Here is a 16,826-nt window from a genome sequence, read left to right on the forward strand (position 1 = left end):
CAATAGGGCTGCATTACTTATAAGATAAAACCAGATGGTGAAAGATGTGACAAAGTGTAAAAATTACAGACATGCTGCACTTGCTTTGTGTAACCTTGTTGCATGAACAGACAGAGGAACAAACCTGATCAGTCAATACTAACACAAACCAGGGTCACTTTGTGTTGAACACACACTTGAAAAGACTTCTCTCACAGTGGACATCTGTACCTGCCACTGCGATAAAATCTTAATTTCAAAATAGCAAAGTTTCCTTCCTTAGGCTAAGAAAACTAAACATCTGTCAAGCCTTTGCAGTGGACAAATTGTGGAATCTGATCACATATACAGTACATCACCTTAAGCAAGAGAAGTCAAACTGTGTGAGGAGTGGATTCAAATAGTCTTCCATATCTTGTACAATTTCTCTGAAGAGAGGTGCTAACATTTCTTCTGTGGCATTTTTCTGTATAGGGGAACAAGAAAAAAAGAGAAGTGATTGTCATTAGCTGTAATGCAGTATTTATTGTTTCAGGACACTGATTACTTTCATACACTCATCTAATGCAGCAACACAATGCCTGAATGTAGAAGTCAGCTGTTTCAAGTATCCCGAATAAGCGAGAAGAGACATGAGATGAAAATAATTGCAGTGGAGTGAGCTTATTTATTAGGTTTGCAGTGGATAATGTTAATAGAGTGAAAGAAGAGAAGAGGCCTCATACAGGGGGGAAAGTCTGATGCTCCACAGAGGCCTCCACTCTGCCCTTATCACCGTGCCAACAAGCTTCCTTGAGGAGGGCATGTCTAGTCTTTTCCCTCAGGGCCAGCAGAGTCCGCGGGCAGACTAAAACCTTGGCCACCCTAGAGCACGTCAGGATACCTGCTTCAACAGAATAGACACACAATCAGACATGCGTACTCACAGGAACATACAGGCTTTGTAATTGGTCCCCATGAGCAACTCCATTCCCTCCCCCTTTTGTAAGATCTCCCTCTCTCCCCTCTGTCTCATCTTGTTTTTTTCCTCACTGTCAATGAGTCTAGATGTCAGCCTATTTCTTTTTTCCACAATATCCACAATGTTTTGCCAGACTGGTACCAGGAAAGGTCATGTGAGAAGGTAATACAGTATGCTAATACCCTGTGATGACTTATGAAAGCTACTGTTCCGTGCCAGGAAAGCCAGTAGCAAAGAGGTCAAAGGGAAATTCTGCTTATTTGTTCTACTCTTTGTCATCTTTTCCTCTCTTACTGTCTTTATTAAAAGTGAACTTTTCATCTGCCTTGCAGATAAATGTTACATGGGAATACCAAATTCATTTGGCTCCATTTAAATGCTGACAACTCTGCTACATGCAGCACCGTTTGTGTGATGAAGACCATATTCCCAAGGGCTTTGGAACAAATGAGATGCATTATAAAGATACATAAAAGCAGTAAATCTTCTGTTTGAAATGTCCTGCATATCTTCCACAAGTAGGAAGACTTACAGCTCTTTGTATTTTGAACACTGGTTTAAAAAATGTACAAGCTCCTGACCTGTAACTTGTGGAGTCTTTCCCTTTTGATTTGGAGCTTTGGTCATCTCATGGAAGGCCCCATAAAGTTCTGACCTAAAAACAAACAAACAAACAGACACTTTGTATGCTTTATCTGTATATTGCACGCACTGCTTCACATGCTTATTTTAACTATCTTGAATTTGAAGCGACATAGATGTATTCCATCTCTCTGTACAGAATTTCAACCATCAGCCCTCTAGTGGCAGGTGTACCACACAGCAGGCCCCTTCTGCTCCAGATATGACTGTAGCTTAAACCTAATGTGACGAGTGTGACCTACAGCCATTTACGCATCTACCATTATACAGAGGCAGATAAGGCCATTTTACAGCATGGCAAAGACAGAGAAATAGTGAGAGAAAACATAAGGACGAAATAGAAATTACCCATCTTTGGAGTGCTGAAGCAGCAGGATCTTCAGGTTGGGCGGAAGCTCTGCAAGGATATTTAGGTGGCTGGGTTGGATGGTCAGGTGGTTGAAGGCCTGCAAACCAGAAAGTATTTTCAAGATCACAAATTTAACAGTATACTATACAAACTTAAAGTGCCTTTGGAATTTTTTTTTTCTTTATCTGAATAAAATAATTTTAGAAAGCAAGAAAATTTTAGGATGCTGGTCTTAAAAGTTTGTTGCACAAAAAAGCTAAACAGATATGAAGAGAAACAGGAATATTTCTTTGCGTTCCAATTTAAAGGGTTCATGAACATGAGGTGTAGATTTGGGTATGTAAGTAAATACAAGTAACATTTTTTCAAGTTATTTGTGTGTATATGTGCGCAAATATCTGGGTATATGAAAGAGAACAGAACAGTTATGGCTAATATGCAACTGTGCATAGTAGCCGTCTGACAAATAATGTCCCCATAACAGATAAAATCAAAACTAGGTCCTTGATTTTGAAAAAAGATGAGCAATTGCAATGCATTCAAACAACAATAGTAGATGATCTATTCAATACCTTAATTATTAAAACTGATTAGAAGTGTTCCAACACCTCATTTTATATAATATAGCGGATAACCTGTTACACCACCAATTATTAGGCAACAAGTTTTGTTTTTATTGGCAATATCAACACATTATACTGTTCTGTGATGATATTCTGAAAGTCTCATTTGCCCTTTATTGGGCAGTTTTCATGGAACTTCTTGATGCACTATGTTCACAAGACAGCAGACATACCAGCTACTGTACATGTTGCTGAAATAAAAACCTTTAAGAAGAAGTCTGACTTTACCAGGTGGTGTGTGACAGTATTCATAAATCATGTTGGGGGTGAGGGCGGGGGTACCTTTGAGAGGCTATTGAGGGAGTCCTCCACTCTGTTCAGCATGCTGCTGGGTCTCTCCTCCTGAGAGAGGAGCAGTTTCCTATGAAGGTTGAGCAGAGCAGAGAGCTGGGACACACTGGTGCCTGCACACGCAGAACTTAGTACCCCAGCCATCGTAGCAACAGTGCAGCAGCTCTGGGAGTAAAACAGAAGATAGATGAAGGAGCTGTTGGTAATAGCAGGAACTTTAGTAGGTGATGATACCCTGAAGAATACCATCATATAGCAAAGATGATTTGTAGGTACAGATGCTAGATACTGTGTTGTGTATACAGTATAGTCACCTGCATGGTGAGGTCAGCAGCAGCATATGTTTCATACAATGTATTACATGTGGAACTTTCTACAATGTGCATAGGCACAACAGTGATAAATGACTGATAAATTCTTAGATGCATCGCGATTCTCTCTTGTTAAATATTTCCAAAAAGTCAATTGTGGCCGCTGTTGGCTCTCATGATGTTATGAGGCGGAGCTCTCAGGATGGCTGCTAATAAACCTGAGATTGCAGATCCCCTGGGCAAAAAAAAGTGGTACATTACAAACGAGGCAAAAACAGACTGGAAGGCGAGTCCTTCTGCCCACAGTGTTCAGGCAGTCTCCCACTGTAGATTCGGACAGTGACAAAGTAATATTATAGAGTGTATACTGTATGTTATAGAGAATACCAAATACATATATGGCACACGGTAAACCATAAAGCATTTGGTCGAAGTTCTTAAGTCCTGCTACAATGGGGTTTCATTTGTGCAGTTAAGTCAGGAGCGCAAACTGCAGATGAGGAATTATCAATAGGTCAGATGATTATGATGGAGCATTACAGATGTTTTTTCTTACTGAATATATGCCAGTATTTTGGGCCTGAACTTTTACAGAATGAATTATGGCCAATGTGCCACTGTTGAATGTTTAGCCTACATTTTTCAAAAAATAATTCTAATTCAAATATGCTGTTTTAATAGTAACAAATCACTCAGTGAGAAAAATCTAACATTTTGATGCATCGAGATGCATCAATATTCATTTTGTGATTACATCGTAGCCCTCTGAATGGGAATTGATTTGTGAGGTGCCTAGAGATTTACATCTCTAACTGAAAGTGAAACCTCGGGCCTCATTTATAAAACTCAGTGTAGATTCCATCCTAAAACACTGTGTACTCACAAACTACATTTTCAGATCTATAAAACAGTGCGGCGTGCACCTGTATGCAGTCCTGTTGTTATGAATACCCACCTGAGAATTGTGCGTGTGTGTACTCCTCCCAATGTCATTCCACAAACATCCATTAATGGTTAATGCTCATAATTATACTGACATACGTAAGGAGCTTTTGCTGGACTATCAACAAATGAAAGCTAGAGAAGTCGACTACATGAAAGAAGGTGAGCGATCGAGGTGCTCAGCAGTGAGGTTGAGCACCGTAAAGGTGCTTATTGACAGAGTGCGGGTGCCCCTGGTGGCACTGATGCAGCTATGGATGCCACAGTAAGGCCAACTTTATAAACCAAAGCAAAACTGTCTACATTGTAGGCAAATTCATACAGTGTTGCTCTCCATTTTATTTAGACACAAATATGGCAGTGGCTGGTGGTGAGGGGGGCACCACAGGTTGTGAGCCAGGCGTCAGCAGCATCTCCAGCGCGCACATCTCGGCCACTGTTGCCAGTAAGCCAGGCCCAAGCAGCATTTATGGCCCTTGTGCCAGTCAGCGAGATGTGTGTGTTTTTCATCTGAGGACTGAGCTTTATTTTGTTGTCTCACTATCTGGTGTAGCTGATTCCTGTGTCTGAAAAACTTTGCATGAGCTCTAAGCAAAGGTGAAAGGATCCATAGAAGTACCTTTTCCCCCCCACATAGAATGTTTCTATAAACCCCTGTTTAGGCATTTTTATTGTACATAGCAACCTTTTTAAATGAGGCCTTGATGATTAGCAATAATCATAAGCGTTAGCATGTCATTTCTATACATATACAAACACTGCATACTTAAAACAATGCCCCCACACTTAGGCTTAGAAACGACATATGATCCAATACCTGAAACAGGGCAAGGTATTGACCTGCCACTGCAGGGTCAGACTGGCCATGACACTCCAACATGTTGAGAGAGGCATCAGCCAGGATGGAGGCAGGAAGCTTGTGTTGGAGACACAGGCTGACGGCCTCAGCCAGTGCCTTACTGGCCTGTGCCAACAGCTGCTGGGCTCTATGCCTCCTCTGCTGTAAAATACACATCACAGACACACACAAAATGCAGGAAGATGTACACAATAAAAGCCAATCAACATTAGTTCATTCATCCTTTACTGGCTTTTAAGAGATTCAGTGATGGGGGACAAAATCCACAGTCCTCTTTCCTGCAAAAATACATTCCAAAGTTCAGCTGACCCTAATTTCAGGCTTACTGCTGGCTTTTTAATATAAAATTCAAATTTTTTTGTACCTCGACGGGGTTTCTTAAGTGAGCTGGGGACTAGAAAGACTGTGGAGGAAAGAAACTTAATGTGTCTTACTCAGACAGCTGAGGCTGAAGATTATTCAGTTATATAATTGAACTTTAGAATGCATTTTTACCGTAAGAGTGAGAACAGTGGGTTTTGTTCCCCATCTCTTCCACTTGCCTGTGTCAGGAAGGGACATTTTTACATCCAGTATGGACAAGAGGAACATTTACAGTGACCAGTTCCTCTTGAAATGTACATATGGGCATGTTAGTTTTATTTTAAGACAGACTTGCCAAATGTCAATGTGTGTCAGCCCATCTTTAAATGTAGCTATCTTTACATTCTCATGTTAATGTTCACACTCAGCAATTACAGCTTCCTATAGCTTCAGCAACTTCCTCAGTATCACGCTCCAAGTGAAATCAAATCAGTTTTTTAATCTACTATAGCTTAAAAGCATTTTCAACTGGTTTATCACTGTTATTCATACGTCGAACCTATTTCCATGGTTTCATTTCTTTCAGTAAAAGCAAAAGGACATTTAACTGTTGTATTGGCATGGTTTTAGGGTCAAACAGGGGCACATGCCTAACTTTTCCAGACTGTACCCATAGAATATAGACGTCTCTTGCACCACTGTGCAGTTCATCCAGGTTGTCATTTCAGCCATGTCTTATTAAGTACTTTGTTGTTTCATTATTAGGTAAGTTATTTAAAAATAGTTTAAAAGGGACAGCATATTTCACACATTCATAGTTTATGTTTCTACATAAGGCTAGGAAGTTCTATGCTATTTAAAAGAAGGTCATTTTGTCTGGCAGCAATATTTTTAAGTCCCTGATCGACAGAGGCACATAAAATGAACTGATAACGCTGTCTGTAAAGGCATTTATCTCCTTTTGACATGTGTTAAATGGCACCTAGATGTTAGGAATAAAAATGTTGCTTCGTAATAGTCAATCTGACTGCAGGCACCCCAGTCAAAACCCAACCATACAACATTACCAATGGAATCTTACTTAATATTCCAAAATATTGCCACATAAATAATGCATTGCCCCCATTTTATTCTTAGTTTGATGTGGACAGTAGATCTCTCTGCTCTGACTTTCAATTTGAGAACTATGCAGAGCGCCCAGAGATTTACCTCTGGGGGATTTGAGATGTGAGGTGAACCTCCGTATAAAGACCTTAGATTAGAGATGAGTGAGAAGTGATGGGGTCACTTGTCAGGAGGTATGTACCTGAAGCTCAGCACTTTTGGCAGAGATCACCCTCGGCTCTCTTCTGCTTGATTCTCTGTCTTTCTCTTCCTCTGAATGTTCCCCCTCCAAGGAAACAGCTTTAGGGTCAGACCAGGGCTCCTTCTGAACAAAGTTAGTTCAAGATCACAGGACAATGATTGTGATTAGTATAAAATCCCCTCATGATCACAAGCCATGAAGACCTAAGCTTTTCTGTCTTAAATTATGTAATTGGACATCCATCTCTCTAATCCCTATAAGCTCTTCACCATGGGTAGCAACTTTCTTTAGGTCATTTTTCAGTCCGCACGTACTGTATGTGTGTGCATCTTCATCACCCAAAAAGGACTAAGAAAAAATAAAAAGTTTATGACTTCCCATAATAACTAAGAGCGTGTTCAAAACTTGAGTGATTTCCTTCTGGTATGTTGTTTTTGTGGTCACAACATTTCTGAAGGCATAAACAGACTCGAGTAGAATTACTTTAAAATACTCAGGCTAGAAAGCTCTCTCCCAAGCCACAAAAGATATTATACAACTGTTTCAACAAACTGAGTAGTACTCCTTATGACGAATAAACTGAACTCCATGTGTATAATTGATTGCCCTTTTAAAGAGGTAGAGATAAAATCTCAGTATTTACTTTGGTTTATTGTATCAGTGTTTTTGTTTTTTGTTCTTTGACAAATGTCTTTTTTATGAGTTTTTAGGAAGTTTCATGATATCAGTTAAGTGTATGAATTCATTACATGATGGTAAATGTTCATACACAGCACTGTTTGGTCCTCCTGAGTATTTACTTAACTCTGAAACTTAGGCAATGTTCAGTTTTGCTTATATAATCAGCAATACAACTAGGACATTTGAAGTGATAAACAATCAAACCTTTAAATACTTGAGGTGTAGGATCTTTAGTGTATATGAAATGTGAAGTCTTCTTGCATTCCTATATTGTTATGAAATTAAACTCTTTGGTTAGATTCTTACTTATTTTTGACAGAGATTTTTAGGATTTGTTGTTTGATATTCGTCCCCAGAATTCTGATCAAGGGGATTATTTTTTAAAAAGGGATGAAGCTGGTGAAATTAATATTTTGTTCTTCATTTCCAATAGTTTTTGGTTTCCATTTCTAATGTATTAATTTATTTTCTGACATTCTCTAAATTTTATAGAAAATTCCCCAGTTTCCCATCTGGAATACAGTGCCAGTGAGAACCCAATGTATGAGTATATGAACAGTTTGTGTAAAAGTTTATGTACACATTTGTGTTGTCTACCTGTTTGTGTCTTTCCCAAAGAGCACACAGATAAATGGGGTCCTCCTGCACAGCCAGCAATATAAGGTACTTTCCCATCAGACTCAAGCAGCTGGCTCTGGTCTCCATGTTGTCCAGGGAGTGAGAACTGACTGCAGCCAGCTGGCCCAGAGCCACCTGCCCCAAGGTACTGCCTGTACTCACCCATTCCTGGACAAGACACAAGGAAATTAAGGTCAAATGAGGAGATGGATCACAATTTTACTTGGAAAAGCTATTATAAAAGCTGTTATAAGAAGGGAAGGAGTGGTGTCTGTGAAGAAACTTGCATGTTCTAGTTTTATATTCATCACAATACTCATCCCTGTGCTATGGAGATAGAGTGAGACAGAAAGAGGAAGAGAGAGTAGGAGAGAACAAGAAAGCAACAACAAATGGGAATATACTTGGAATATTCAGGAATTAAATCAGGTCTGTATGATTATACCATTGATAAAGACCAATATAAGGGCTGCTGGGCTACTTGTATGGCTTATAGCCCTGCAAGCCTCCTAATCTAAAATATTAGGATTGAATGAGCAATTTCCAACTTAGAGTTATGGTTGATGCAATCACTACATGCGTTGACTGGCAATAAGCCCATTCAGAATGAAGGAAATTCTTGTGTACTGTAACATGATTGGAGTTTTTAGGTAGTTTAATTGGTATGTATTGCAATTGTGGAAATCGCAATTCGTACCAATCACGCGTGTAAGGAGCTATAAAAGCTATATTAAATACTGGATAAGTTGATATACAGCAAAGGCATTAATCCATGTTATTTAGCTCTCTGTTTTCTTAGAGGAGAGTGAAATGAGTGTAATCTAAGACATGAACCGTGGCAACTTTTCAAAAATCTTATGCACATAACTTATTCTACTGTGTCCTAAACCACTCTAGTAAGAAATCCTACATAAAATTTTAAATGAAGACAAAACACTCTCCTGACAGGTTAAATTCTGGGCTGTGGTGTCCTCATTGGTGGGAAGCCAATTTGGAACAATGGCTTGCTGGTGCACTTGTTTGACTGTGACAGTGATAATAACAGATAACTACCTGTCCTGGCATCCTCTTTCAAAGCCAATAAAGTATTTTCTATTTGAAGACATAAAGAGTAGGGGTGGTGAGGGGGAACTCCCTCAGCGCTAGCAGAGAAGTTAAACAATCGCTGGCTAGCCACAAGAGATTTGCTCTCAAGAGTACAATACAGCACAAAATTGGTCCTTTGCATGTTAGCGTCCCCAAGTGGCAATGACATGCAACTAACCTGCACACTCCTCTGACCTACATAGTAAGCCAGAATGTGTCAACATGGCTCTATCACTTGTTCACCTTTAGAGTAATATTTTGTATTTTATAAAGTATATATTTGTTACTTCCTTGGCCGGACTCTAAATCTGAGTTACATGGGATGGAATGTTTCTGTCTGTTCCAGCCCTGTTTTGTTGTGTAGACTGATAATGCAGGTGTACACCTAATAACCTTATTGTGTTTTTAGTTGTTCGACAACAATGGAGTTCTACGGGACATAGGCATAAGCTTTATTTGTAATATAATGTAATAACAGAATATGTGCTTTGACACAATCTGTTAATTTATTACATTAATTGGTGTTTAAGGACACCACAGTACGTGATTACTGTGGCATCTAAATAGATATAAGAGTTCTCATTTGACTCAGGTTTAAGAAGGCACTATTTGACCTGTTCAATAGAGTTGGGCTCAGGTGTGCAGCGTGTAAACTCCTCCAGTGCTATCTCAGCAGAGGTCTTCCTCTCCCGGGCTAGAGCTTGGCGTTTCTTCTCAGCACAGTGCTCCTCCAGCACGGCCAGACAAAATTCAGCCAGAGCGAGTCGCAGGCGCAGCAGCCTCCGCGTGGGTGCCAGCGACAGTCCATGGCCCTGGCAAGGATGAAAGCGTAAAACAAAAATGTCAGAACTCAAAAATAAAAGCACACACATGGAGTACATCATAAAGGAAAACACACGCCTGAAATCTGAAGATCAGTATGTATGAGACATGTTAAGATGCAACTTAGGGTAGATGGGAGATCCAATATTGTGTGTGGCTGACAGTGAGCCATGGCAAATGAGAAACTTTGGCCACGGTCTGAATGAGACTCAAAATCACAAATTTAATCATGATAGAATTGAATCAGGAACAAAAGATAACCCAGCTGATGTGTTAAATAAACGAGCAAGATTTCAGTGATTACAGCTGTTGTCCCTTGTTTCCAATGCAGGATGGATGTCAAAACTTACTAGGGCAGCAGCACCATCTGCTGAAAGGACACCGCTACAATCCAGCGTCCAGTGGCTGACTCATCCACAGAACGTTTAATCAAAAACTCAATAGAACAAGGATTTGCAGCAGGTGTGAGAGTTGTTCAATCAATCTTTCTTTCATGAATCCAACAATATGTAAATCAAGGTTGTAGCCAGTGTTAGGCCAGTCCATCTCTGGCACTGAAGACCTCAGATAACCTCATCTGTATGGGAGCGTGTATAGTGTCTGGATAAAATATGATTCTAATACCCATCTGCTCCATCTGCTGTTGACAAGTAAAAGTAATGGAGGCTTTATCTGTTTGTGTCAGAACATTGTTAAACTGTGGTCTGAGATATAAACAGCAATACACACATACACACTTATATTTAGAGAGGATATCACACAGGTTATCAGACAGCCAAGAACCCCAGAACATGACGGTGGCACAACAGGACCTTAATAGTCTCATGCGGTAGCTTAATTATGATTCGGTCAATTATACTCTTGAGGAAATGAACATGTGGCGAGAACGAACAAAGCATCTCTCTCTGTCATTTAGCCATAAACAGGGCTTTGCACAGGAAAATCCTTTCTTCTCTCAACACTGAACAACATGCTCAGATACTTCTCTAAATACGATCAAATATTTTGCCATCTGCACATGTGCTTAATGGGCCAGCAATTTTAGCCAGAACTCAGCTTCTGAGCTAAGTTTAACAGCCAAGCAAATGTACTTCCAATGTACTTCAAAGTAAGAGTAATAGCTTCTCTTCAGTCCAGTAAGTAATTTCTGGTGTCCATTTTCAGCCATGTTCTCTTCTTATCATCATCCTAAAAGAAAGTTAAGTAGAGTGGATGGGACTGGTTAAAAGTGCTGATAATAGAAAAAAGGATGTTTCTGAGAACACGAGGGATGAAATGTCTCCCAAGGTTTTTGAGAGGACATCATCACAATGAAAGATGGATTTTCAAGGCACACGCATGCATTTTATTTACCTCCTCCTGTGAGGGGAGCAGCCGCTGAGCATTCAGCACCACATGTTCCTGCTCTATAACAGCTAGCTGCATTTGGGAGATGCCGTCAAGCAGGAAGCGCTGTTTGTCCTCTATTTGATTAGCATGGTTGGCTAGGATCCTGTCGAGAAATATTGTTTAGGGTGGACAAAGACAAAGAAAACAACGTATGATTGTGTGATGGAGACAACAAATGTTGCCTGACTCACAAAAAGTATGTGAGACCACATTGGGCCTCATGCAAGAACTTCTTGTACGACTAGATTTCTTCTTATGTGGCTAGTTCGAGCAATTTAAGAGAATTGTACTCTGCATTTCTAAACATTGGAAAAAAAACATTCCTTTGACTTAAAATTATATTGCCCTAATCTGAATGAATTAAACATGATACATAAATTCTTCTACTCCGACAGCTCTATGCAGGTCGCTGTCCAGTGTCATCTTCTGTTGACCCTATAGCCTAACATCACCTACTGTAGCCTATAATATTCTCTTGCTGTCAGGTCCCCTAATATGACTACTGATTCTGCTAAACTTGTTATGTTTTTGATGGCTTATTTCTGACAGCAGACTTGAAACTCCACAGTGTGAAAAAAATCTTCTTTTAACTCTTTGGTAACATTTTAGTTTGTAGGGCAGTTTTAGGCATGTAAATTATGCTCATAGACAAATCTCACTAACACGCACCTCTAGAGTAACTACTGACTGACTAACCTCAGACCACGTGCGTACTCTACATGTGCCTCGGCTGCATGTTCTCCACAGGTGAGTTTAGAGAAACCACTGGCACACTCTCTGAGTGTATCACAGGCGGCCATTAGCCTCTGGACAACCTCGGTGCTGAGTGTCTCTCCAGGTTCACCACCACCAAGGCCACGTATACATTCAATGGCACCTCTGGAACACAAAGCATCTTGTTCCATTAGATACGATACAAGAATGACTTTCACAATTTACCTGAGTGTGTCTGGCTGAACATTACAAATATAACATTTAATGAATGTTTCAAATGCAAAACAGTTATATGCTGAAAGTAGGTTTCACTAGTAAAAATGAATGTTTTTGACTTTTGTTTGACTAAAATAACTAGTTAAGTCTATCCTGATACATCAAGACACAAGTGGGATATTAAGTAAGGTCGTTGCAAATTACCACCGCAGCCACAAAATGTAGAATCAACAAGCCTTTTCAATTTCGCAGAGTATACCTGTATTGTCTGTCTGTATTCTGTATGTACATATTCCCTCCTCCCATACTTCATACGTCTGATATATGGCATTGAGCCAAACAATTTTCAGCTTTTCTTCCATTTTATCCCAAAACCTCAGTGTGTAAGTGGGCATCACAGATTTTTACAAAAGTTAGGTTTAGGAAAGACACTGAAATCATTAAAATATGAATAATTATGTAATGAATAAAGACATAAATTAAAAGCAGTAAACTGGATCTTTGGTTCATGGATTACCTTCTAGGGTTTACTGTTTAGTCATTTTGTATAAAAAGGTTGTTTATGGGGTGAAATCTAAATATAGTGTCAATATTTGCTGATGATTAATGTGTAAATTATTTTACCTAAACTGGATAGTGCAGCTTAAACATGACAGAAATGTTAATCAAAGACAACACAGCACCAAATGTCATCTTAACCAGGAAAAGAAAATACACATTTAGCAGGTTTGACCACAGAAGTTTAGAGTTACCTCATCTCTAATGAAGATATCAAGAATGTGAGTTCTGGGACTCGATTTACTCGCTGCTCCAGAACCAGCTTCAGAGCCCCACAGCCTTGTTTTATAATCTGATCAACCTGTGAAAGAAAGAAAAAGGCATGATGAGAAAAGTATTCACAACAGATACGTAATTGTACTGCAAAGGTTGTTAGAAGGTAGAGATTCTGTACCTTGGTGTATGCATCTTGGTCTCTCTGGCCTACTACAGCTCTGACCTTGGTGAGGGTGAGCTGATACCAGAACTCCTCATCTCCACCCAGGGCTTGGGCTTTGACCAGCAGGATCAGAGCCTGGGCATAGTTCTGCTCTTCACAGGCCAGAATGGCCAGGCTGAGTAAACTTCTTGCCATTGCTTTCTGGTCTCCCAGCTCCTGAACAGAGACAATTTCAAAAAGTGTAGAAAACTAGCGGAACCATTGCAGTAAATACTAATAGGGGGCACAAAATATTAATCACTAGTATCAGTGCCAACAATAAATTTGTTGGTAACATTTTCTTACACACAACTATAGAACATATTTGTCAGCATTGCAGACGTATAAAATGGTTCAGTCTGGTATGCCAAGATAGAGAAACTCAATGTGTGCAAGACAGATTGGTTGGATTCTATTTTACTGTGGTCTTCTTCTGTTTCCACTCACCATAGCCACCATGTGGGCCTCTGCCAGGAGCTGCCTGGCTGGTTGATAGAGGCCTATGCTGAGGCAAACCTCAGCTTTATCCAGCCAAATGTCCTGAGTACACACATTCCTATTCTGTCGCCCAGACCCAGCCTTTTCATCCACCTTAATAACACAAGATATAGGAAAGATTTTGACTGTAATCAAATGATGATATTTAAAGCAGCAACTTATCAGGTTGGATGCAAGTCATACTGGATGCACACACACCATTCATGAGAAAGCCACATACATAAGTGCAAAAACACGCAAACACCACCATGTGAAAAAACGTGTGCAACAATAACAAAAAAAAAATGTCCTTATGTGCCCTGCTAGGATCTGTATATTTCAATATGAAAGTCACACCATTAATAGGCTAGAGTACTGTACATGGAGAAGGACAAGAAACTAAACAAGAAATTATAACCATTACTAAACATAGAAATTCACATACCTGACATACCTGAGGCGTTAACACTTCAGTGGGGAGAACAAGTATTTGATACACTGCTGATATTGCAGGTTTTCCTACTTACAAAGCATGTGAAGGTCTGTAATTTATCATAGGTACACTTCAACTGTGAGAGACGGAATCTAAAACAAAAATCCAGAAAATCACATTGTATGATTTTTAAATAATTCATTTGCATTTTATTGCATGACATAAGTATTTGATCACCTACCAATCAGTAAGAATTCCGGCTCTCACAGACCTGTTAGTTCTTCTTTAAGAAGCCCTCCTGTTCTCCACTCATTACCTGTATTAACTGCACCTGGTTGAACTCGTTACCTGTATAAAAGACACCTGTTCACACACTCAATCAAACAGACTCCAACCTCTCCACAATAGCCAAGACCACAGAGCTGTGTAAGGACATCAGGGACAAAATTGTAGACCTGCACAAGGCTGGGATGGGCTGCAGGACAACAGGGAAGCATCTTGGTGAGAAGGCAACAACTGTTGGCGCAATTATTAGAAAATGGAAGAAGTTCAAGATGACGGTCAATCTCCCTCTGTCTGGGGCTCCATGCAAGATCTCACCTCGTGGGGCATCAATGATCATGAGGAAGGAACTACAGAACTACACTGCAGGACCTGGTCAATGACCTGAAGAGAGCTGGGAACACAGTCTCAAAGAAAACCATTAGTAACACACTACGCCGTCATGGATTAAAATCCTGCAGCGCATGCAAGGTCCCCCTGCTCAAGCCAGCGCATGTCCAGACCCGTCTGAAGTTTCCCAATGACCATCTGGATGATCCAGAGGAGGAATGGGAGATGGTCATGTGGTCTGATGAGACAAAAATAGAGCTTTATGGTCTAAACTCCACTCGCCGTGTTTGGAGGAAGAAGAAGGATGAGTACAACCCCAAGAACACCATCCCAACCATGAAGCATGGGAGGTGGAAACATCATTCTTTGGGGATGCTTTTCTGCAAAGGGGAAAGGATGACTGCACCGTATTGAGGGGAGGATGGATGGGGCCATGTATCGCGAGATCTTGGCCAACAACCTCCTTCCCTCAGTAAGAGCATTGAAGATGGGTCGTGGCTGGGTCTTCCAGCATGACAACGAACCAGGGCAACTAAGGAGTGGCTCCGTTAGAAGCATCTCAAGGTCCTGGAGTGGCCTAGCTTGTCTCCAGATCTGAACCCAATAGAAAATCTTTGGAGGGAGCTGAAAGTCCGTATTGCCCAGCGACAGCCCTGAAACCTGAAGGATCTGGAGAAGGTCTGTATGGAGGAGTGGGCCAAAATCCCTGCTGCAGTGTGTGCAAACCTGGTCAAGAACTACAGGAAACGTATGATCTCTGTAATTGCAAACAAAGGTTTCTGTACCAAATATTAAGTTCTGCTTTTTTGATGTATCAAATACTTATGTCATGCAATAAAATGCACATTAATTATTTAAAAATCATACAATGTGATTTTCTGTCTCTCACAGTTGAAGTGTACCTATATAAAAAAAAAAAAAAAAAAATACAGACCCTACATGCTTTGTAAGTAGGACAACCTGCAAAATCAGCAGCGCATCAAATACTTGTTCTCCCCACTGTATTTCAGGTTTATGAGGATAGTAATTTGACTGTTGTAAACCTCATATTATATATCTCATATCACTGTTACATTATAAAAGTACTAATGACAGCATAAAGTACATTTCCTTCACTAATATAAGTCACGTCATCCTCGAAGAAGTAATAAAAGTAGAGAGAACTAGAGAAAATTGAATATTCATTTTAATTTCTTGTAAACCCTTGTGTGGAATGTGGAACAGCTGATGCAGAATTTAAAACGGATATATTTATTTTGTGAAAAGCAGGCTGACCTGAATGTAAGCTTTCTGAAGGCCTCTCCTCTCCTGTGAAAAAGCAATCGCTTTGTGGCATCTGCAGTTAAGAACATCATATTATAGGTCATTAAAAAAAAAAAAAGTATAAACTTTATAGCTGAGTTGACATACCTCATCTGTTCTTGTTCTTGGATTCTACTCAGATTCAGGAGCTTCTCCTGATATGGGCACTGTGACTCCAAACCTAGCTCACAACAGCTCTTCACAATTCTAATTAGGTGAAAAATGAGCGACAAGAAAAACACATAACATAACATAACAAAGTCACAACATAAAATAAATTATTGAGTATAAATAGAATTTTTGCACAGCTCTCTCTGGAGCTACAAAAAGATTTAGACTGTAAACAGACTTTGACATGTAAAATCCGTGGATTTCCCCTTTAATTTAGTGTTTTTACCTAAGTCGGTAGAGGTAGGACAGGCTCCTATTTTCCAAAAGGTCATGAGCAATGGTCTCAGCTAAATGGATTATGGGCAGCGTCAGGTGGTCCAGTGAGAGTGAGTGAAGTTCTTTTTCCAGCAGGTTGAGATAAAACAGGCTTTGAGTCTACAGGCAAACAAACATAGGGTAAACATGAAGAAATAAATATCAGATTCTTATGGGGATACCAAAACAAATGTACATAACAATACTACCAGAACAGGGAATGGCCCACAAGCCACCTGTTTGCTCAATTTCCTAATTAATTAAATCCATTCTTACCCCATACTCCCATCCCATTCTGGTGATAGATCCAGAAAATAATTACAACACAGCTTTTAACCTCATCCAACATCATAACAGATCAATAAATTCATTTCCTCTCAAACAACTAATGACAGCTTCTTACTCAGCTGAGCATTTGATCCTGTACAGCCAGCGGACACAGTCCCTACAATCCCTTAAATCATAGACAATACCATACCACACCGCGGTACATGATATTGGAACTGAG

At 39.9% G+C, this 16,826-nt stretch overlaps 1 protein-coding gene across 1 annotated transcript in view; it reads right to left on the bottom strand.

Moving 5' to 3' along the window:
• LOC119917530 (cilia- and flagella-associated protein 46) overlaps positions 1-16,826 on the bottom strand; it is a 68,584-nt gene that overhangs the window by 20,356 nt on the left and 31,402 nt on the right. The window contains exons 33-49 of the mRNA XM_038737895.1: positions 16,290-16,438; positions 16,001-16,099; positions 15,866-15,926; positions 13,516-13,659; positions 13,045-13,245; positions 12,845-12,951; positions 11,859-12,041; positions 11,127-11,265; positions 9,566-9,763; positions 7,845-8,033; positions 6,567-6,689; positions 4,916-5,098; positions 2,837-3,010; positions 1,931-2,028; positions 1,522-1,595; positions 705-862; positions 339-445 (exon numbers count right to left, since the gene is read on the bottom strand). Coding sequence (XP_038593823.1) covers positions 339-445; positions 705-862; positions 1,522-1,595; positions 1,931-2,028; positions 2,837-3,010; positions 4,916-5,098; positions 6,567-6,689; positions 7,845-8,033; positions 9,566-9,763; positions 11,127-11,265; positions 11,859-12,041; positions 12,845-12,951; positions 13,045-13,245; positions 13,516-13,659; positions 15,866-15,926; positions 16,001-16,099; positions 16,290-16,438 — 2,387 coding nt within the window. The remainder of the gene's footprint in view (positions 1-338; positions 446-704; positions 863-1,521; positions 1,596-1,930; positions 2,029-2,836; positions 3,011-4,915; positions 5,099-6,566; positions 6,690-7,844; positions 8,034-9,565; positions 9,764-11,126; positions 11,266-11,858; positions 12,042-12,844; positions 12,952-13,044; positions 13,246-13,515; positions 13,660-15,865; positions 15,927-16,000; positions 16,100-16,289; positions 16,439-16,826) is intronic.

This window comes from Micropterus salmoides, unplaced genomic scaffold, assembly GCF_014851395.1.
Source record: "Micropterus salmoides isolate LMB-PRFRI ecotype aquatic unplaced genomic scaffold, ASM1485139v1 Ms_hic_scaffold_22, whole genome shotgun sequence".
NCBI classification, from domain to species: domain Eukaryota; kingdom Metazoa; phylum Chordata; class Actinopteri; order Centrarchiformes; family Centrarchidae; genus Micropterus; species Micropterus salmoides.